General features: G+C 44.7%; 2 protein-coding genes across 4 annotated transcripts; one reads left to right on the top strand and one right to left on the bottom strand.

Moving 5' to 3' along the window:
- Nucleotides 1-236: 236 nt before the first annotated feature.
- On the top strand, nucleotides 237-4636 carry LOC147903104 (uncharacterized). Of its 3 annotated transcripts, none has more exons than XM_087374264.1 (11): nucleotides 237-512; nucleotides 1056-1210; nucleotides 1418-1501; nucleotides 1767-1856; nucleotides 1977-2019; nucleotides 2180-2286; nucleotides 2574-2669; nucleotides 3330-3440; nucleotides 3544-3632; nucleotides 3774-3843; nucleotides 4046-4636. In XM_087374264.1, exons 1-11 carry the CDS (start codon nucleotides 413-415, stop codon nucleotides 4217-4219), a joined length of 1119 nt encoding a protein of 372 aa, XP_087230390.1. In that variant the 5' UTR covers nucleotides 237-412; the 3' UTR covers nucleotides 4220-4636. The 3 variants fall into 3 exon arrangements, with proteins under 3 accessions (XP_087230390.1, XP_087230389.1, XP_087230391.1); XM_087374263.1 differs by having other exon boundaries at nucleotides 1044-1210; XM_087374265.1 differs by lacking the exons at nucleotides 1977-2019; nucleotides 2180-2286 and having other exon boundaries at nucleotides 1044-1210; nucleotides 4046-4634.
- Nucleotides 4637-6850: 2214 nt separating this feature from the next.
- On the bottom strand, nucleotides 6851-7540 carry LOC147903103 (uncharacterized). The gene is made up of 2 exons (XM_087374184.1): nucleotides 7121-7540; nucleotides 6851-7035 (listed from the first exon to the last, which is right to left on the bottom strand). The coding sequence occupies exons 1-2, from the start codon at nucleotides 7479-7481 to the stop codon at nucleotides 6950-6952; spliced, it is 447 nt and encodes a 148-aa protein (XP_087230310.1). The 5' UTR covers nucleotides 7482-7540; the 3' UTR covers nucleotides 6851-6949.
- Nucleotides 7541-23310: the final 15770 nt, after the last annotated feature.

Genomic DNA, 23310 nt, shown 5'->3' with positions numbered 1-23310 from the left:
CTAAAAATTGATGTTTGCTTGTTAGAAGGAATATATGCGGTGGCAAAACGAGTTTTATGCCTGCCTAATGGGCTTTATGCCTATCGGTCAGAAGATTGTTGTTTACTAGGATTGTAAAAGAAAAAAAAAGTCAAATAGGGTCTGTCAAGGCTATGTGCTTTGAAGTAACCTTGCATTTTTTGAACTACATTGATTGGATGGAGAAATTGACCTTACATAACTTTTTTTCGAAGCTAGTGCTTTTGTGCATACATGCGCTCTTGTTTGTCATCAAATGGTTTGTGTAGGCGTTCTCCTTCCTACGGCAGCTTGCAATTCAGAACTTACTCTCATGATCTCTTCTCACAACCGTGATTGTACAGATGATGATTTCTTGCTATAACTAAACTCGTCGAGAAATTACAAGGTCGTCATGGAACGCAACGTCATGGATGATAAGATTCAATGCTTGCCTCGATGGACTGCGGAAGATCGTGTGCAGGCGCTTTTCACTACGTCTAAATGCAATTGCGGTACTCGATTTCCTCCATTGTATTTCTCCATTACAGGATCACGTGTCCCGAATTTTTCGATCGGAAATCGTTTGTGATGTATCAACATCAGATGTTGATTGTTCGCGCCTAAACCGGCCACATCCTTGAAAATCCGACGTTGACAATACAACCTCGATTCCTCGTTCAGTCGTGGACTCAATATGACTTTGCGAAGTTGCGGATAGTTTGGGGCTGAAGCATGATTGTTTGTCTCGAAACTTAAATACCCTGTTGATCCATACAATCCACTGTACAGCTGAAATAAATGCTGGTAAGATAACAATAAATGCCGCATGATACTAGGCAAGCCACAAACTGAGGTTCGACAATTGGGAAGATGCTAATAGAATTTTAACATTATTTTTTATAATTACCACTCACTACACAACATCGCCGATCCTCGGCCGACAGGTTATGCAAGCAGGCAATCTTCTTGCGTCATCCTAAGAACAGCGGAGCTTATATTATCATTCCACGAACTTGCTACTTTTATCTAAATCATAATCTCAGACTACGATGCAGATTATGAGCAGCTTAAAGTCAAAAGAACAGCCGGAAGGAAGCATAAGATAAAGTGGATGAAGAAGCCCATGGCTGTGTCGCAAGTTATATTAGAGCTTCAAGATCCAGATCTTAGGGAGAATGCATTGCGTGCCTTGAGCAGTTACCTGATGCAGGTATGCCTTTTTTTGCTTCGAAGTTTCTTGGTTTGTGTTGGACTGTCTGTTTGACCTAGTTGACTACCTTATCCTGACAATCTCACACCTTTTAGGCATTGGGCTTTTGCTACCTGCCATTCCACCCTTGTCTCCTTCAACAGATACACTCCTACTGTCTTAATTAACAAAATTATACCAGTAATGGTTACCTAGTGGATTTTGCAGAGGTTGGAGGACAACGTTGATCGTTACCGAATGGTTGGCTTTTATATTTTCAATTCTTTTGGTACTATGGCCATTCTCATACAGGTGATCACAATAGGAAAATATACTTTTTTTCCCGTCAGTGATTCGTTTTATTTAAAAAGTTCATCCAATCTTGAGCGAGAAGATTAGCTTTCACTTCTCAAATTATCATTCGAAGCCTGTCGTTGCAGCGTTTTCTTTTGCGCATTGCGGATTAGACTCGTCTGATTTCCTGCATTTGGTTTCATTTTTCGAGTTATCTTGGTTCTAGTGGTTACCAAGCTGCCGTTTTGAATTAGACCTCTTTTTTAATCCTAATAATGTGTAGGAGATAGCGTTAGCATATACAAAAATTTCTTCAGGTGACCTAAATGTGCGAGGATCAAAGCGACTTGTCAATGTCTTGACACTTTTACAGGTAGTTGAAGTTGTACTTTACACGTTCATCCGTGTTTGGATAATCTGAGCTTTCTGATTCTGTGAAATCGAACGCGAATCTCTTTTACTGACTTCCGCTCGTATTTTGACTGGATAAAAGTGTATTGCAGCAAATGATGAGACTCGAGTTGACTTTCTGAAAGGTGGTATTCGATTAAGTTGCATAAATGTTTGACATTATTCTAGACTCTAGTAAAGCTGCCATAAGAAATCCAGCATGAAAAGTTGATTTCAGTCGTTGACAGCCCAATGTTTCCGTAGCTGCTGTGCATAACATTCTCTAGGCTTTTTCAATCTTTGCAGCCCTCATTCCGAATTTCCTGATACCTCTGATATTTTCTAATGATACTAAGGAGATTTATGAAACTGTCCGCACGGTTGCCTTATCTGTTATTGGGATCATCTGCCAGGTGAATCGTGATCAATAATTTGGGAAGGATTGTTATAAATTTTTCTAGCACAGAACAGCGTTGGTGTACTCTATTCATTCTTGGCCATTCGTCCACAGAAAGCAAACAGTACTTAATATTTTAACTCGATAACCTGCAGGAGAAATTGTGACTCTTGTAATTTATATAGTGGGCAGATTAGTTTTTCAGATATGCTCTCTGATAGACTTTAAGCTCAATCCTGTTCATTTTGACTTAATGCATCGGGTTGTATCTTAAATGAAAGTATGAAAATTGTATGCTTGAAGGTGCGTGGAGAGCAGGCGATAAAATGGGCACTACAGAGCGATATAGTTGCAGTTTGTCAAAATGCTATACAGATTGGAAGCGAACTCTCAAAACTGGTACATTTTTGGGAGTCTCGATGATTTGCAGCATCGTTATATGAATCTGGTTGACCTTTCCCTTCACCTAAAATGGCTGTGAAGTAGCTCGTTATCAATGAAATAAACATAGATCTTTTTCATTTTGTTTGTGGGTTTTTGGCTGTTTTATTTTGGATGATTTAATAACATTGCTATATGAATCATCATTTTTTTCGTTCTTTTTTGGCTTTCTCAACAAAAGGAAATCCCTGGGCAATTGAAGCATGAAACTACATCTGAATCAATATTGTTCGTAGCAGTAGCGAAGGTGTTCTCAAGACCTGAGAAACACACATATATTCTGTCCGCTTATTAACTTTATCAACAGCCCAGCCTGTCCTTTGACTCTTGGGTTTACCTCCTTTCCACAATTTTCTATGCCATCTGTGATGTTCTTTCCAAATATTAAATGACCTTGTGCTGAAAATTTTGCTCCTGAACATGTTCCATTTTCATCATGAGGTCGAAATATGCATTTACATTATTTGATCAGATTTAGATAAAGCTATAGTCCTTTCTACATCCTCAAATGATTAAAAATGATGTAATGTCACCTAGGTTGGTCGTACAAGACTACCTAGGCTGGCTTTGATCTAGAAAGAATATGCTTTTGTCATAATCTTCTTTGAAATCTTTCAGATAAGCTTGTACATTCTAGAGTCCATTCTGCAGAATGACCATGGGCTCTCTGCTATTTGTGAGCCAACATGCGCTCTTCTGGAAGCTGTGACAGAGATGTGTGCAAACCTTGTGAGTCTTCTCCAAATCAAAATTACATTCTGTATCCTCCATAGGTGTGAGCGATTATCAGCAATGAGGGACTGTAACTCGAGCAGTCTCCATGCATTACCAGGTGGCTTTGCTTGCAGCTGAACAAAAATTTTCCCCACGTCTCTTGTTCCATGTAATTCGCTGCTACATCATACTCACTCAAAATTCAAGGTAATCATCACTCTGACACCATTTAGGTTTTCAGCCTGTACATTTAGGATTTATATTCTTAAAATGCGACATGTAAGTTTGTCTGCTCACTTGGCCTCGTCTTACAGTAATGCATTCAATGTTTGTTATATGGTTTTGTAGGGCCTTGGAAATGTTGAAGGCAATCTTACCACTTCAGCTTCAAAATCACACATTTCAGGAACTTATGGAGGTAGTCTAAGAGAGTACATTCTATATTGGGCTTGCTATTATATCATTTAGCAATAACCAAAATCACATTCTAACAGTCTAAGGGTGCACTCAGATTGTCTGACTGTGCTAAGGATGTGCATGCTCCATCTTGTATATAATGAACAGGATACCTTGTGGACACTGCTTTGATAATATTAGAGCTAATCTCCTGCATGATGCAGGAATTTCCAACACTGCGTCGTCTCTTGCATCAACTGTTGTTAAATGTTGGGAAGACAGACCGGTTGGAACCTGAAATAGCTCAACGCTCCAACGCAACAAATGTAGAAAATTGGTTTTATCACAAACGGTCCACTAAAGCCTTATTGATCCGAACGTGCAGAATTTGCAGATAGGTCAGAGGTGAAGACATGCACTGCAGAGAGACCCTATCCTCAAATATCAGCATGGTAGTCGGTCCACTAAAGCCTATTGATCCAAACATGTAGACTTTGCAAATAGGTCAGAGGTGAAAGACATGCACTGCAGAGAGACCTTATTCTACGTTTACCTTTAGTCACCGATAACACAGCTACGAATTTGCTTGAAAAAAGGCTCGCAATGCACAGGAACGAAATGGTTATTTCCGTTTCAGCAACTGCTTTTAGCTGTGCCTTTGCAGTCAGATTCACGCGCATCTTCATAGTCTTTTGTGATTATTCAAAATGAACTCTTCTCACACTAAAGGCTGGTCTTGTCCCATATCTAGACAGAAAGTGATACGGGGAAATTAAAAGGGAAGACACATTCGGCGTTTGATTTTGAGAGAGAGAGAGAGATGAAATGAAAATGCAATCCCGTGTTACAGGTGTAAATAGCTGTCATACTATAACACACACTTTTCTTTTTTCCTGGTGAAATCCATATAGATATAGATATATACTCAGAAAGAAGGGATTTTTAAAAGAAAAGAAGAAAAAAGACTTCCATAAAAGTTTTGAGAGAGAATTCTCCACCCCAAATTTTGCTCAAGCAAAACCAGGAAAGCACAGTAAAGATTACTTCATGACAAAGGAGATACGAATTCTTCCCTTCTAGTATGTTTTTCTATATCAAAGAAGTACAAGATTTAATTTAGAAGCTATTGCATACAAGTTTAGGACAATGCTAATCTGTCAGCGCGTAATGACAAAAAGAAGACTGATGGCTGATCATATCTTATGATCTCTAATCAAGTTCTAAAAATAAGGGTTATACTTTCTATTGCCTGGTACATATGCTATTATGAATTTGTTCTAGTGATTATGATTTGAGGTCCAGAAGAATCATATGATGATTATTCTTCTAAGCAAGACGGGAAGACATAAATGTTAAGCAAGAATATAGCTTTGAAAAACTTCATTGTGACATTGTTGATTAAATATTGAAGAATATCCATAAATATGGTCATCTAGATAAGGTCTTACATGTATGTTCAAGCTGAATTTTTTTGAAGTGTGATTAGTTAATGATGTATATGTTTCTATCAGCCTTAGATTAATGTATTGTTTGAAGGAAAATGGACCAAGGTACAGAAGAAGCAAAAAAGAAAGAAAGAAAGATTATTAAAGTCTTCGAAAGACCGATGGGTGTATAGAAAAACCTCATACAACAAAAGCTAAAAGGGTGGAGCTACCAGCATCAACTCCCGTGCTACATACTAGATGCTACAGAGCCATAAGAATATCAATACATCAATACAAAGTCCTGACATAACATCAATAGGACCCTCCCCATCAACACTATCACCGTCATTAAAAAGTAAATCCAGTCCGATGTCATAGATATGGGAGCCTCCCCCTTGCCTCCCCTCACAAGGAAGAAGGTGGGCCCAATGATCGATGGGTCAAGTGGGCTGTGAGGAATCACAAGTGATGAGACAAACTTAAAGAGAAGGTGAGAGATTGCCTCCCATACCCAAGGAGAGTAGTATGGGAGTGCCCTATCAAGACGTTGGAAGATGAGACCTTTTTCTACCTTCGAACAAGTCCCCTCATTGACAAGGGCTAGTATACCCAGGCGCCCGTCGCTTAGCAACATCTTGCCAAAGCTACCATTTCTCATGTGTTCACTACCTCTGCCATCCCTACTAGGCCCCTAGGGACAAGGCTTCAGAGTACCCAATTACTTCCTCGACAATGAGGCACTATAGGTCTAAATACTTCGGTGCCCCTTCGCCCCCCCCCCCCCCCCCAAAAACCCCCCCATGGCCACTCCCCCTGCTATAGTCATTGTCCCTCGCTTGTTGCAGAAGGACGAGCCACCTTCCTCCCAACTGTCAACGGCTAGGGTCGATTGGGGTTGGTGGAGTTTTAATCCCAACCATTCGATTTAAAAACATCCGTAATGGTAATACAAACAAAAACGACAACCGGCAAAATTACAGCCATCATTTTAAAACTCAAGCTATACCTAAAACAAATTAAAAACAGACATAAACTAACACTGTAAAATAAAAAGTAACGCAATTACCAGCCGAAATATATACATATTTATTTCATATAAGAAGATTTTACAATAAAACCAGACGAACCGATACACCTCCACCCAAAACTTTGCCAATGGAAAAATCAACCATCCCCCAAAACTCTATTGCTGGACACAATCAAAATTCCATCATCGGACATCAACAAAACTACAGCTAATGAACATTCCGTCGCCGAACATCAACAACTAGCACCTAATTCTTTTTTATGAATTGAACATAGCAGTTATTAAAAACTGCACCATGCAAGACAACAACAGGACCGCCGTGATAACTAAGTCCCAAAGTGTGAGTGGCCATAAGAGAAATATGCGACAACTCATCTAGCAATTCAGATTCATCACATCTGCTATACAAAGCTCTGTAATCGAAATCCCCACCATCGATTCGAGGAGAAGCCTGTCCACCATCACCCGCTTTCGAAAATCCACCAACAGGTTCAGTTCTAGCACCAAAATTCGTAGCTCCAGAATCAAGCACAGCTTCATTTGCAGTAGGATAATTTGCACAACCAGCCACACCATCGACAATCTTCACTCTTGCAATAGGACCTCCCTCCCAAAGAAACATTAATGCGACCACGAGAAAGAACACCTCCACCGCAATCCGAATGATTAACCAGTCACACACCAGCATCAGCACCAGAACTCCCACCAGAAAAACTGTCCCTTGACAAATCTACAACAACAGGTTCAAAACCACGCATTCCTGCAAAAGCAATAAAATCAACATAAAAACTATGTCTATAACCAAATCAATATAACCTACCTTTAATAAAAAAGATGAAATATACCTTTATCATGACGATTACCGCTAGAAGAAGTATCTACATTAGCACAACGAACAACTCCGTCAACCTTTATGGAATAAATCTTCATATTCTCCTCCAAAACTTTCGGATAAGTTCTCTGAACACCACAGTCATCATTAGGATTGGCTATGATACTTTGAGCAGCAGCAAATTTGAGGGAATTACTTTTATCATAATTCTTGTAGCTAGACACCCTCTTATGCCCTGTAACAAGCTGCCCTACATCTTCAGGAACTGGACAAAGACTAAGCCTCGTAATAGTAGATGACCTCACGCTCTTATTAGTCCTCTTAACACCACCAACCCCAATAGTTACCAACATAGAATGCACCAACTTATTCATGCACCAACTTATTCAGGGACTTTTTCAGAAACACGATTTGAATTAAACCACACCTGCACAAAGACAGAAATTACAAGTCTGAAAGAGTAACCTGCTCCTGCGAACTCCCTCCCTCCTCCGCTCCCCGTCTACCTTCCCCTCGCGCTGCGCGGCCCTCCCCTCTACCTCCTCTCTGCCGCTGTCGCGCGGCCATCCGCCCCCCTCTCCTCCCTTTTCGCCTGTCAATCCTCTCCTCTACCCTTGCCACACTCCGCTCACCCCACCTCCCCGCTCCACTCCCCCTCTCTCCGCCCATCACTCCCCCCTCGCTCCGCTCCTCCTTTCCTGCTCCTCCCCTCTCCGCATTCAGCCCCCCCCTCGCGTGGCGCTACCAACCCCCCCGCCTTCTCCTGCCCCTCCCCGCTAAGGTGCCACGCTGCCCCCCCTTTCCCTCCCCTCCTCAACTCTCCTCCCCACCCCCCTCGTGCGGCGCTGCCACACCCTCCCTTCCCCTTCCTCTCACCCTCCTGCGCTGCATTGCCCCCCCCCTCTCTTTCTCCTCCTCCTTCCTCCACCATCCCTTTCGTCACCACCCTCTCCCCCCCGTTTCCCCATACCTCTCCATCCCTCCTTCTTCCCTCCCCCACCTTAATCCCCCATCCCCGCCCCTTCCGTTTCCTTCCCCTTCCCCCACCTTGGAGTGTTCGCAGTTAGTCAATGCGATATGGCAGCCACGTGCCCGGAACCGGTGGCCCAGATGGACCCCCCCCTCCATCAGCCTATCGCATAACATTGACAAAGCACCAGGTCTCCTTGGTGAAGCAGGCCGCCACGGACTTCTCCCAGACATCCGTTTATGGGAGAGTCATTGGCTACTCCCCTTCACGAGCAGACATCAGGGACTGGTTGCAGTCCACACTCTACCTCGAGGACAGTCACATCGAGGAGGTTGCACTCATGGGACGTGGCATCTTCTGGCTCAAGCTCTCCTCAGCACAGGCTGCGAGCGACATGGTCAGGCGATCCCTTACTTCTGTGGGTGGGAAGATCATCCTCATGGTTCCATGGTACAGGGGTTTCAGTGTAGCGGACTTCGATGCCTGCTTTCGCATTCCTCGCCATCCAGTTACCCTTATCTTCCCAAGTTTTGCAACCGAGCTTTGCCCGATCATCAAGGACCTGGGGGCGCACTTTGGCTGGCCTATGCAGGACACCTACGTTGATGCGGCGGTAGCCCAAGGGGTGCCACGTGTCAAAGTGGCAGTCCTCGATCCACAAAGCATCCCCTCGGAGTTCGAGATCGAAACAGACACAGGTGTGGTGACGTACCGCATTCTGGTCACTGGTCGCCCAAATCATTGTTTGAGATGCCATGGCTTCGGGCACCAGGCACGCCCATGTCCTCGCTTCACGGGTACAAAACCTCAGAAGACCCCCGTTCAGGCAACTCAGGATCCTCCTCACCAGTCAGCGACATCCCCTCCCGAAGGGGAAGGCTGGACAGAGGTCAAAAGAAAGCAAAAGGGAAACAAAGCAGGCCCTAAAAAACCTACCCATCTATAGCAAGAGCCCCCGCCGATGGTCCCTACTCATCAGCAGCCCGGTAAGGGGAAGGAGAAGGGAAAGGAGAAGATCAGCCAGCCTCCCCCTCATCCTTCACCCCGCCCTCCTCCCCCTCCCCCCTCCTCCTCGATTCTCCGACCCCCACCCGTCCAGGATCCCCCTCCGCACCAGTGGTTTCCACTCCACTCTCTTTCTCGAGCATGATCCAGAGGGAACCCCCCCTCCACCTGTGCCACCTGCAGCCCCGAAGCCAGCACAGACCTCACTCGCGCCTATCCCTCCTAGCCCAGCGGAGGGGAGAGGCCCTTCCCCGTAGGTGGCCAGCACCCCTCTCTCTGGTTCAGACTCCTCATCTTCATCCCCATGCCCAAGGGCTACTCCTAGAGCTCTTCCATTGGAGTTTTATGAAGTAGGTCCTTGGGATTAGTTGGATGCAGCGGGTATTGGCTCCTTCCCTGCATGCCTAGACATCAGCATCTTCTTCCTCCGCAAGGGGGCAGAGGGTAAGGTGTCCGTCCTTGCCCCACACGATGGCCCTAGCTATTCCTTCACTATGTCCAGTGAAGGGAATGAGCAATGGACGAATAAAAATGTTTGGGAGACGATACGAGATCAGTCCCAGGAGTAGGTGCAGGACTGGATTGGTAGCAGAGCAGCGGAGCTTCTTCAGCAGCAGTGGCAGGAGGGTGATGTTCGTTTGCGTTGGCGCCACAGCGCCAAACATTTCTGACTCCTAGTCATTATTAGACCACCGCTGGAGTGGGCCTATGCAGAAGGGCTTCGCCCATGGAGGACCTCAGAGGTAGCGGGCTTCTACAGCATTTCCCTAGCAGAGGTGTCGAGTTGGTTAGAGAGAGCCTACCACCACGGGACGAAGGGCCTCTCCCCTCTACTGAAGGTTTTAGAGGATGGGTCCGATGATCCAGCCTCTCCTTCGAAACCTTCACAGAAGCTCCTTCGTCTCCACATAGGACATCCTCCGACCACTTCGACATCGACCGCAAGTAGACAGCTGTTTGTGGCCCACCTTCCCTCCTCATGAGTATACGCATTATCTCTTGGAACGTCAATGGGTTCCACTCATCAGGAACCCGTGGCCCCAGGAAGATGGTGCTCAGACAAGAGCTCTAGCCAGCCTTGGTGGGAAGGGTAGATGTGCTCCTACTACACGAACACAAGCTTTCGGCTTCTCAAACCAGTATTTGTGGGAAGGTCCTCATAGGACGCTCCCACACCTACTGGGAACCTTCGATTGACGAGCAGGGGAGGAGCGGGGGTGTCTTTACCTCCATGGATGCTTCTCTAGTTCAACATGTGTGTGGTTTTGGCACTCTGATCCCAAGACGTGCGCTTTGGGTGGGCTTGCATATTGAGGGATTCCGTATCGGCATCCTCAATATCTACGCCCCGACCGATCTCAGACGAAGAGCCATTTTTTGGAGATCCTTGACAGACTTGTTGCCAGAGATGGACTCTTGGATTGTAGGAGGGGACTTCAACAACCTTGAGACCCTAGAGGATCAGCAGGGATGGGGCCCAAAGTTCCTCAGTATAGCTCAGGCAGAGCAGGCAGACTGGGACTCCTTCCTCTTCGCAGTGGGAGGTCGGGACAGTTGGAGGGAGCCTTCCTTTCCCAGATGGTCACGGAGTCTGGACTTCTCTTGGGGTTACAGGAGGGAGGGAGGCAGACTTCTGGAGTGGCTGGACCGTTTCTATGTCAGCGATTGGGCGCTTGGCAAAGGAGGAGAGTCAGGAGTGGTTCCAGGGACGACACTCTCAGACCATGCCCTAGTCATCCTAGTCCTGGACTCAGCCTCTCACTCCTCACCTCCACATTCATGCCGGATCCCAGACTCCATCTACTCCAGAGCAGCGTTTCACAGTAGGATAGTGGACCTATGGGAGTAGGATTGGGACCCCACCATGGATATGGCAGCACAGGTAGCTGAGGCGCTTGCTGAGTCTAGCCTCATCTGCCAGCAAGAGGCGATTCAGGTCAGACAGTAGTGTTGGGCACAGGAGAGGGGTCTCAGACGTGATCTCGCTTCGATTCAGCGGATGCATCAATTTTCTCCAGGCTCTGAGGAGCTCAGACAGCAGGAGGTTCGGGCCCGAGCCATGCTAGAGGAGATCACCTAGCATCGCTCAAAGTTCTCATTTCATGCTTCCAAGTCCTTCTGGGCTAGGAAAGGCGACAGGATGTGCAGAGAGTTCTTCAGGACTCATGGACAGAGGTCAGCAGGGGAACAGCTCCATTCTCTTAGGGCACAAAATGGTAGTGTCAGGACAGATCTAGACGAGGTCCGGGACTTGGTGACAGATTTCTACATATCATTGTTCTAGCAGGAGCCCCCAGACCCTCGTGGTTGCATTTGCAGGGAGGAGGTGTGGAGATCTACATCGCAGCTTGTGCAGCCCAGCATGAGCGACGCCCTTCTTGCCCCTTGCGGTGAGCACTATTGATGGGCAGAAATGCCCAGGTGAGGATGGCCTCTCTAGAGCTTTCTTCACCACCTTTTGGGAGCAGATCCACCGGCCCTTGTTCGCAGCCTTCCAGCATATCTTCTCCAGTGGGCAGATGCCAGAGAGCCTTGCGACTGGCCTGATTTGCCTCATCCCCAAAGGGGGGGGCCGTCAGGAGATCAGACAGTGGCACCCTATCACCCTCCTCCCAACCGCCTACAAAATTCTTGCCAAGATGATCAGTAGCCACATCCGCCCCTGCTACATGACTTAATTCATGACACCCAGACTGGTTTTGTCCAAGATCGCAGCATTTTGGATAACATCTTCACTTTCTCAGAGGCAACAGAATGGGCCCAGCACAGTGGCCAGCACCTTGCCATACTCCTTCTCGACTTTGAGAAGGCATACGACAGGGTAGACTGGTCCTTCTTGGAAGGTACACTCTCTTGGTTTGGTTTCTTGGACGAGTGGATCAGAGGTATTGCTAGCCTTTACAGATCGGCCTCCAGTCGGGTTATCATCAGTGGCAGGATGGGGGAGAGATTCACACTCGAGCGCTCGGTGCGTCAGGGCTATCCGTTAGTGCCCTACCTCTTCCTATTTTTTGCAGAGGCCATGACCCACTTCCTTCGAGCCCATACCACTGGTCTTCGCGGGATGCGTCTCCCTATTCGAGATGATGCAGAGCTTCTGGACTTTGAGTATGCAAACGACACAGCCCTTTATGTGCAAGATGATGTCGAGTCACTGGAGCAAGTGAGACTGTCCCTAGAGATTTTTTGCCTTGCGGCTAGGGCGAAAATCAACTGGCATAAGTCAGTTGGTTTTCTTACAGATCCGGGAGCCAGCTCACAGTGGGGTATTTTCCTGGGGTTTCGCTGGATCCCTAGAGGACAAACGACATGTTACCTGGGATTCCAGGTAGGCCTGGACATCACACCGGCTCAGTAGTTCTTGCCGGTCCTAGCCTCCATACAATGGAAGCTTGCTTTCTGCAGCGTGCGGCTTGGCTTTCCTTGGCAGGCAGGGCCCTTGTGGTCACCCAGGTCCTTCTTGCCACTGGTTGGTATGTGGCCTCTTACTGGTGTTTCTCGAGATCATGTGTAGCCCAGCTGAGGAGACTAGTGCGGAACTTCCTATGGTCTGGTTCACACAGTTCCGCACCACCAGAGCTAGGGTCACCTGGTAGACGGTCATTCTCCCCTAGACAGAGGGCGGCCTCGGCATCATAGATCCAGAATTGTAGAGTCAGACACTTCTTGGCAAGTTAGTCATCCGCGGTCTGACCCCAGGAGGGCAGAGTCCAGACGTGGAAGCTCTTGCTACAGCATGGTCTTAGTGCGTGTACTCCCCAGAGAGGGGGTGTTTGTTGGCAGCCTTCTATCCGATGGATCTTCACGTCAGCTCCTTTGACTCAGCCCCATTCCCCCTTCCTCCATAGCCTCATCTCGGTCTGGAGGAAGTTGCGACACAGCCTCTCCCAGGTTCCCCCCCAGACAGCCCCTGATCTGGAGCAGCCAGGTGACGGATGTTACAGGTCGCCAGCTTGGAGAGGTCTCCCATATCCCTTGGGCGCTCTAGGCGCGTGGGCTTGTGCGCTCGCTCCGGGTTTGGAGGGATGTCTATAGCCAGTTGAGCCCAAGCGAGCTGGCAGCAGTAGTAGGTACGGCATGTGGGCTCCAAGCTCAGCGAGTGGAGATTGATGCTGCCATTCCTGTAGGTTGGAGGATTCCCATAGTCACCGGATAGCTCTTCCCGGGAAATGAGAGGTGGCTAGGACAGTTCACTCCACGAGGCATTCCTTTGGTGGTTGCAGGCCTCTTCTCGGACTCCTCGGTACACTTCTTCTCTGTCACTGATGACAGCCGCCTACAGAGCAGAGAGGCTGTGATCGACCCCCAGCTTCCCTGGTAGCGCCTTTGCATTGTAGGGCTGCAAGGGAAGATGTGGCATATAGACCCCCTGATTATGCAGGACCAGGATTGGAGACTTTGGATATGGGAGGGCCGTTCCTTAACAGAGGTGGAGTGGGACCTAGGAGAGTGGCGCTGGCCACCATCGGAGACCTCAGAGAACCCTACCCCCTTCTTTTCTTATAGTGCGTGCACGGGTCAACTTGCTCTTGGGGCTCTCCAGCGTGGGCTACCCACACAGGCACATAGGTGGTATGCCCAGGGGATATCTTTGGTCTTTCTTCGCACTTTCTGGAAGAGTCTTTGGGCTAGCTGGTGGCCGAGGAAGATCTCCTACTTCCTTTGGATGGTGGCACAGAGGGGGCTTCCAGTTGGCAGCTGGCTGAGGTAGATGGGGCAGGAGGGGCATTGCCAGATGTGTTTTCAGGAGGAGGAGTCCCTGAAGCACTGCCTTTGAGCTGCTCGCATGCGCAGATGGTTTGGAAGGGAGTCATGGGGATCTTAGCGAGGGCTACACCTGAGCTAGGACCCATCACTTGGGGAGGCATTTGCTGGTGCAGCACTGAGATGGGACATCACTTGGCTTATGAGTTCTCTAGACAAGATCCCATCTTTTTCATCACGCAGGCCACCTGGGCATACATGGACAGCTTCCCTTAGCATATGAGAGAGACAGATGCAGGAGCGATGCCTCGGCACCCAGTTTGGGAGATCATAGGGAGCATTGCAGGCTGGCATATCTAGACTTCCAGATGCACATAGATTGTAGGAGCTCATACTTCTTCTGCTACCCAGACCCTAGCAGACATTTGGAGCACGATCATTCACACGCTCAAGGGTCAGTGGGATCAAATTCAGGGAGAGTCCCGAGCAGGGAAGGAAAAGAGATGACGCTTCCTTCGCGACTGGGACCACCGGGAGTTTTTCTTCCAGCACTCTTCTCAGAGTCTTCAGTGGCATTACGTCCCTCCACCGTGGCTGTTTGTCCACTCTCCGATGATTATGCCCTGAGAGGCTTGTATTTAGCATTTTGACTCCTTGGGCTAAATCCGTTTTGTGATTGCAGCCCACTGGCCTTTAGGCCTTCTTGTACTCTCGCTTTCAAGTAATATAACTAGCACTATTTTTTGCGCAAAAAAAAAAAGACACAAATTACAACACACAAATACAACAAAACATAAATAAACAAATCTGAAAACACTTACCTTAGTGCGAAAATTCTCAATCACTTGCAAGAACAGAAACTTCGAGTTTTCACAACACTCCTCCACAACAAGCAAATCATGCACAAGCTAAGAAAATGTACAAACCACACAAGTTCATGCACATGAATTGTAGGGTGAAAATCAATTTTTCGATAGTGTGTCAAAGTCACAACGTAATTCTTGCTCAACCGTTTGTTGTACCTGTGCACACAATACTATAACACTAAAACCACAACACATACAAGACATTAACAAAAACAAAAAACAAGAAGAAAAGCACTTACTCCACAGTCACCAAGTTCATCCCTATCATGAGAAAACTCTGTCCCATTTGAAGAACCGAATGTTCTTTCCCACCCCGTGTATGAAATCGAGACAAGCAATAGTAGGCAAACCTCCTCTGAGGGGATGAAACATAGAAAATTTGATGTCATCAAGAACCTTACATTTCTTCGCTACACCCACAATCCACTCCTCTGTCTCATTGGAAGCAGACTTTTGCACAAACCGATTCATAGAAACTACAATAGCGTTCTGCGAAGCCTTAAATATAGGATTCTTCACAATGTCGAATGGAACCTCGATTACACCACTACAAGCCACACAAACAGCCTGCGCCCTCCGTAAGCTACGATCGAAACACCAAAACGTTCCCATAATCGACTCAGGTGGATAAAGACTACCATCATGCTTCACAACTTGCAGAAAGAAGCTCCTCAGCATCTCGTTCAGCTCCCATAAATCCAACTCTTCAATCCTCACAGCACCATCCATTCCATTCACACGCCTCCAAATATCAAACCTATGCCTTGCCCACTCATATTTTGCCTAATGACCGATTCAAACCTCCCTCACTCACCAGCCTTTTCTCCTCTTCATCTAAAGCTAGAAAAGGAACCTCAATCGGACACCTAGACACACCTCGAGACTCACTGGCTGCAACACCCAACCCACCAAATGACGCAACACCCTCCTGCACAGCATGTACACCAATACAAGTAGCGCCACCTACAAAGTCATCGCCCCCAAATCCCAAATAGAAAGATGGACAATCAACCCCCTCTATCCCAGTAGTAATCTCCCAAAACACCCATTCGAGACATCCCGAAAGCAAACACATATATAACATGAAACGAACAGTCGTGCAAAGTAGAAATTCCTAACTAAAACCAATGAATCATAGCAAAGATTCTCTGAATGACCAACAGCACAGCTCATCCGCAGAAGCAGCAATTAGCACTGATCAGCCCCTCACTCACATCCCCGACTATCAAAAACACAAATGAAAAAACCATAACACACAATTCAAATAATAGCAAACACAATCACATGATCCGCCACAATCCAATGGTCTACAATACTAATCCAAAAACCTAAAAACTACCAAATCACAAAAGAACAAATGGCCCACACAAAGATAGACACGTCCCCACAACCACCCACTAATGCATGTAGCCAACCAAAAAAGTACAGGTGTCAAACCATTTACTAACACAGGTCCCAAACCACACTATGGCAAACCACACAGATCCCAAACCACACACACGAAACCTCACATGATACATCGCCGTTGCCACTCGCATCCACATGTGCACATTGCCTCCACCCACTGCCAAACCCACAAACTGCCACTTGACATGCATCAAAGTCACAACCTATATTCAGCAAACCCACAAATCTCCATGCAACACATGTCCATCCCCCTCCCCCAACCACTGATGGCCAAAAATCGACGTCAATCATCGATGTCCGATCGAAAACCGGGCCATCGACTCTCGGCCTATGGTCGGTCGTCGGGTGGCACCGGTTTCCTGTCAAGAATCAACTCTTGATGCCGACTCCCTACCCCTTCAAGCAAGGGGGAGGTTGCGTATGCTCCCTCCCTCCCTCCCTCTCTCTCTCTCTTTCTCTCTCTCTCTCTCTAGATTTCGATCTCCTCGTATCTGTAGTCTAGCTCTTCCCCAGACACAACCTCTCAGTGCTAGGGAAAAGTGGCCCATTCTCCAAAGTTCTAGGACCTAGACCCTGGACAGGGCAACCCCTACTGACGGAGTTTTGGTGCCTCAGTCCTTGGAACTATCGAGAAATTTTGGATGCATATCCAAGGGGGATCCACTAGAGTGGTTGGCTCCCCTTTGGCTCCCAAGCTTGCCCCTTTGGTGGCTTCCAATTTGCCTGCATAGGAGAGGAGTAGTGGACCCCATCTCTATTTGATTGTATGATGGGAGAGAAGATGGACTGCATGATATAATAGTGAGTGCGCCAGCAAGGGAATATATATGTCCCTCACCTATGTTGTCTATCAGTTTGACTTCATTGTAGAGAGGATAGGGGCAAGTATGGTAGCAGTTGTGATCCACTTGGGTTCAAAGGTGGAGATCATGCACCTAACCCGCTGGACAATGTTATGCCAAGAGTTTTGGTGCTATCTTTTTCATGATGCACTGAGCACCAAAGGTCGGCATGTGCAGACACATATATATAGATTACTCTCCTTCCAAGCCCCCTTTGAAGTCACAGAGATCTAAGGTTGTGGTGTAGGATCTCACTCACAAATGAGCCTTGTTGTTTCTCTCCTTCTCCCCATGAGGACCATGGTGAGTTGGAACATGCACAGGCTCCACGATCATGCATGCAGTCAACCACATCATTTGATACTTTTCTAGGAGTTGTAGAGGGCATTGGTAGGTGGGATAGTGGATTTCCTTTGTTCTCAGTAGTGTACATCCACCACCTTCTTTTCGAGAGAGGCCCAAAGGTGTGGTCCCCCATAGTAGGCTAGAGTAGAGGTGTTTGCATTTGGTTTCTCAAGAAGTTAACCTAGAGGTTTTTGACTAAGGAGATTTAGGTCATGGGGTTCGGCGAGTTGCGTTTTTGTACCACTCCTCCCTAGCCAGATGGGTGTAGCATGGAGACAGGATGACCATGCAATTTTTCTAGACGATTGGACCAAAACCAATTGGGATGTAGCTTTAGTGGGGGCAAGATGAGTAGGGACCAATGCATGGATCCTTGAAAAGACCACAAATTTCTATCGATAATTGTTCTAGTTCGACGAGGAATAATAGTCCTATCGAGTTTGAGCAAGCGGTTAGAGACACTACTCACAGACAATGTGCTCTAGGAGGCCCTCCCACCTCATAAGTGCCTTTGAGAGGATGACTTGACCATGACCTTTGGAGCATATTCTCACCCCACTGCATCTATCTTGCCAAGAGATTTTTGACTCAAGCTCTCTTTCTCAGTCGTTGAGTCAAGGGACTTTCTTGATCCCAAAAGGGGGGGCCATAGGTAAGAGCTATGAACTATAGTAAAGATTGGAAGTTTTGTTGCTATATCAAAATAATTCAAAACAAAATGTGCTTTTTGGATGTGAATCAAAGAGAGACATTGAGAATTAGGATCCAAAATAGTGATTTGGATTACTGACATGGCATCCAAATTGTTGAGGGACTTTAGAAGATATTGTGTTGGATCTAAAATCAAGCCCTCTTGATGTGTATCTATCATCATGTGGCACTATTAAAGCTAATGATGTGGGACTATCTTCTATTGCAAGTTGTGCAAGAATTGGTATGATTGGTCCTTGATAGAATCAATGCATTCCACGCTACTATGTCAGCATTTTGAGTGCAGATAGGAATGAGTTGGGGTTTTGATTAAGGCACACTATAGGATGGATCTAACATCGTGCATAACTTTGTCAGTGAGCTTTGACAAAACTTCAAATGGGGCTATGCACCAAATCACCGAAAACTAAAGATACTAACTCAAAGTAGACTTTGCAACAACTAGAGAATTCACTCCATTTAATGTATAAGAAAGGGGCAAGGTTGCTCTTTTGAAAATGGAGCTATTGAAGTCCAAGAAATGCCTTTGAATTGAGAAACCAAAAGTTTGAGTGTCAACTTTTGGATTTTGAAACTACTAATCTAGATCTATGCCAATAACTTTGTGGGGTACAAAATGTTGGGACCCAAAATCAATCATGGATGCCAAATGGAGAGAGATATGAAAAGTGTGAAATTACGATGCAAGAGTAGACTAGGATTTGGGATGGAACATTATCAAAGATACCGATTTTGAAAAGGTTCTTAGCATGGGAAGATGACAAGAAATGACATTCCAAGACAATGTGCTTTCTCAACACAAAATAGAATGAAAACTTAACGATTCAATATTGAAAGGTGATTACAAGACTTTGCTAAACTACTACATGATTCAAGGAAGTGGGACATTGTGGATAGTGGGGTGTTTCACCTACATTTACCACCATTGTTAGATTGTCACATGATTCAAGGAAGTAACTACCATCTAAACCAAGATATTGTTTCCATTCCTACTTTCTTGATCACGTCTATTGTGTACTATTTGTTGTTCTATTTGCTTGGAACCCTCTTGTTGGATTAGTACCTATACTCTAGAAAAATGCTCGTACCTTTCTTTTCCTATTTCTATTCTACTTGAATATAAGCAAGGAAGTAATGCAATAGTGATAGTAAAGCAAGATCACAACATACAAGAAGTGGAGCCTAGCAACATATCAACAACAAGAAGGCACTAACAAAATGTTTACAAGTAGTAGCAAAAGAAACAACAACTAAAGCAACTTATATAAAAGCTATTGTAAGTAGTGAACATCATGGGAAGGTGACAAAAAAAAGGGTCTTAGAAAAGAGATGATAGCAAAGGGTTGTTTGTCTTATGCTCAAAGTTTCTTGGGACTCTTTGCTCCAAGTTTCTTCATGTGATTCCCTTTTAGCATTGGGTAAGACAATATGAAGAGGGGTACTTAGTGTAGGAAGATACAAAAGAACCAAAATTGCAAGTGGGTGAGCAAAGAGGAGAGCCTAGGAGCTATATTTATGCAAAAATAGGGTGCCTAGAGATTAAGAAGTGAGGCATATTAAAGAATACCTTCTAACTTTCATCTTGTTGTGATGGTGCCAAGTGAGTTGGCATACTTCTTCCATCTGATTTATAGTATGAATTCTTTGGCAGGGTTTGCTATAAGGAAGTATGGGTGGTGGCAACTCCACAAGTACTTTTTGGATGACTTTTTGTGGCACTTTTTACTATATACTAGCCTTTTAAAGGCTAACTTGTATATAACTAATTGGAGACTACTCTTGCTTTATTTATTATTTTTTAGCCTACTCTTGTAATCATAATTATTTCATTGATCAAAGCATAAGACTTTTGGATATAGATTATGTGAGTATTGGATGAAAAGATGGATAACTCACTTGCATATGTTTTCATTTGGGTCCAATCAAACAATTATATTGGAATGTAATCTATTAAAGTTAGGATTGTAGTTAGCTAAGAAAAGCACACACATACACACACACACACACATGTGCCTTGGGAAATTAAAAAACTCTTGAAGCATGGAGGATTCGAAATTATATTTTTTCAATAGACAAAATACACCAGATAGAGTGCTCTCTCCATTACAAACAAAGAATGAATATATTCTCTTTTTACTCGTTGAAGTTATGGGTATGTTTTATGCATGGCTTAAGAAAGGAATCTACATGGCCTATTGTAAACTTTGTTCTTACTTGTGTTAGTTTTTGATGCATGCTATCTAAGCAATTTTGTATTGATAATACATTTCTTTCCAACCAGATTTGCTAATATTTTTCTTAGACCTCATGATTTTGATAATGATACCCTCATGAGATCCCAACATGCATACTTAAAAATTTCCATTTGGAGTGAACAAGTGCATTCTCAATTAAAAAAAGTGGTTGCTATATGATAGAATTATGATGCTATCTATCTTTGGAAAAATGCACATCCTCTTCATGTAAGTATCAATGCAGATTCGTAGCTTGAATGCCTCCTCTTTGCAAAATCCAAGATAAATTCTTGTAGAGAAGACACTTGAACTTCCATGATCTATGAATGCTTGGATTGGGGATTTTAGGAACCATGCATCTAGGCATGAAATGCGCATGAGAATCTGAGTTCTCAATTTTTAATGAATTTTTGGATTGCCTTGCTAGATTGACTTACTTGGCATTAATTTTTATTAGGTCCAGTGATTTACTTGAGGGAAGTCATACATTCTTGTGATTTGCTGATTTAAGTCAATATGAACGAGTACTTTATGCTTTCATGAGCCCAAAAGTCTTCTTGAGTTGTGTGAATCTATATAAAGTAGCATGGACCAAGGGAAACAATGCTAGTGGAGATGTGTGAATGTTTGTAGGTTTGAAAAGAATATCAAAATAGTTAATGGGAACCTAATCAAAAATTTGCTATAATCACTCCTTTTCCAAATATCTCACTATTTGAGGTAGCAACATCTCTTCCAAACTTAGTGATAGAAGAGGATGCCAAGTATGAGAGCATACAACTATGAGGTTAAATAAAAGAGACCCAAGGATACGAAATTAAGCTGAGAAAAGTATGGCAATAGTGGATGGAGGTAGGAGTCAAAGGCATCAAGAGTATTCTTATGTCCTTAAAGAGATTAGAAGGGCAAAGAAACATATCGGATGCACCATGCCCAAGCTCCCCTTCCAATATTTGGCAAGGTATATCCAAATATATACATGCACATTGAGGCTACTTCGATAGATGGAATATCAATGTATCTCACATAAAATGATATTAACAGATGTGAACCTAAAATATAACAACTATATTTATATCCTAGATGCTATTACATAAATGATGAAAACTCGACAGACTTGCTACTCATCCTCACCAGCTTGTTGTAGCTTACAAGGAGAAAATAGTCACTAGACAAAGTATTGTGACCACATAGCTTGATATTTGATTGCTTTAGAACTCAAAACACAAGTAAATCACCAACAACACACTAGTTGTTGCAGCACATGCAACATGTATTGGCCAAAGCCACTCTCCACAACACTACTAAAGAGGGCAACATGCGCCACAAGCGAGCCAAGTACCAACAGCACCACTATGCTCTCCATCACAAATGTATGTAGTAGAAGAACCACCATGGATCTACCATTAGCTAGCTACAAGCTGTTGTGTCCATGTCAGTGAGGCTCCATGTATAGCAACTCCTTGTATCATCTTGAGTCGATTCTAATGGAAGACTGAGAAATTGCAAGCACCAGAAAGGAAGGAGCCCTTCCCATGATGATAGTTTTTAAAGTATTTGCATTTGATTCAGTAGCACTTCATGAGAAAGTTGTAAAAGTGATCATCACAACTTGGGTCAATGTAATTTTGGGACCTAGGGGGCCTTCGAATATGGTTGTTCTGTTTTTTAATCACACCTTCAGAAGGTGTGAATATAAAATATTATTTATGGAAACCGATGGTTGTAATAAGTTCCAAACTTCAAAACACTTTATATAGTGGCAGTGCAAATATTCTAGCAAGGTGTTACGCCATATTATCGTGATGCCTTCCTTTAGGGTGCATATCGGTGTTGATAATGCACAAAGGGCTAGGGTTTGCAGATGGGGCAAATGATGTTGTATAGCCATGATACTATGTAGAGGCCTTAAACTAAGTATGGTCAAGGATTAAAAAGCTTATCATAGCCATCTTGCATCATTTTCCCCATTTGCAAAGCCCAATCCCTTGTTTTTATAAGTGTGTCATGCATGACCCTCAAAAAACAAGGAGGTCTTTGCAAATGGGGAAAATGACGTTGGATGGCTATGATACTTTGCATGGGACCTAAAATAATTATGTTTAAGGCCATTGCAAAGTATCATAGCCATAAAACATCATTTCAAAGCCCAATCCCTTGTTTTTATAAGTGTGTGATGCATGAGTGACCAAAAACAAGGAGTTGGAATTTGCAAATGGGTAAAATGATATTGGATGGCCATGATACTTTGCATGGGCCTCAAACTAGGTGATTTTAAGGCTGGTGCAAAGTATCATGTCCATTGGGTCCCATTTGCATGGTCAAGAATGAACATTTTCATGTTTTTGCCCATGCATCCTTTACAATGGTACACAAAATGGCCTCGAAGGTCTTCTAGGCATGCAAATGAGATGCGATGGCCATGATACTTTACATGGGCCTCAAACTAGGTTATTTTAAGGCCCATGCAAAGTATCATGGCCATCAAGTCCCATTTGCATGGTCAAGAATTAACATTTCCATGTTTTTGCCGATGCATCCTCAATGGTATAAAAAATGGCCTCGAAGGACCTCTAGGCATGAAAATGAGATGCGTTGGCCATGATACTTTGTACGAGCATCAAAATAGGTGATTTTAAGGCCCATGAAAAGTCTCATGGCCATCAAGTCCCATTTGCATGTGGTCAAGAATGAACATTTCTATGTTTTGCCCATCCATCCTCTATAGTGGTACAAAAACATAGAACTATTCATTCTTGACCATGCAAATGGGACCCGATTGCCATGATTCTTTGCACAAGTGACAAGACTCAAACTAGGTGATCTTAAGGCCCGTGCAAAGTATCATGGCCATTGGGTCCCATTTGCATGCTCAAGAATGAACATTTCCATGTTTTTGCCCATGCATCCTCTACAATGGTAAAAAAACAAGGAAATGTTCACTCTTGACCATGCAAATGGAACCCAATGGCCATGATTCTTTGTACAAAGACCTTAAACTCACCTACTTTTAGGCCATTGGGTCCCATTTTCATAGTCAAGTATTAACATATCCATGTTTTTGCCCATGCATCCTCTACAATGGTATAAAAGCTAGACTCGATGGTCTTCTAGGCATG

The sequence above is a fragment of the Dipteris shenzhenensis genome, chromosome 4, assembly GCF_047967505.1.
Source record: "Dipteris shenzhenensis isolate YYH24624 ecotype China chromosome 4, Dip_SZ_1.0, whole genome shotgun sequence".
NCBI lineage: Eukaryota > Viridiplantae > Streptophyta > Polypodiopsida > Gleicheniales > Dipteridaceae > Dipteris > Dipteris shenzhenensis.
This window is presented reverse-complemented; position numbering and strand designations above follow the sequence as displayed.

Excerpts from the sequence above, each read along its gene's own strand:
- LOC147903104 (XM_087374263.1), top strand. The coding sequence starts at position 413 with ATGGAACGCAACGTCATGGATGATAAGATTCAATGCTTGCCTCGATGG. Across the intron at positions 513-1,043 it reads TACGTCTAAATGCAATTGCG|ACTACGATGCAGATTATGAG; the intron begins GTACTCGATTTC and ends TCATAATCTCAG. Across the intron at positions 3,633-3,773 it reads ATACTCACTCAAAATTCAAG|GGCCTTGGAAATGTTGAAGG; the intron begins GTAATCATCACT and ends ATGGTTTTGTAG.
- LOC147903103 (XM_087374184.1), bottom strand. The coding sequence starts at position 7,481 with ATGAATAAGTTGGTGCATTCTATGTTGGTAACTATTGGGGTTGGTGGT. Across the intron at positions 7,036-7,120 it reads CGGTAATCGTCATGATAAAG|GAATGCGTGGTTTTGAACCT; the intron begins GTATATTTCATC and ends TTGCTTTTGCAG.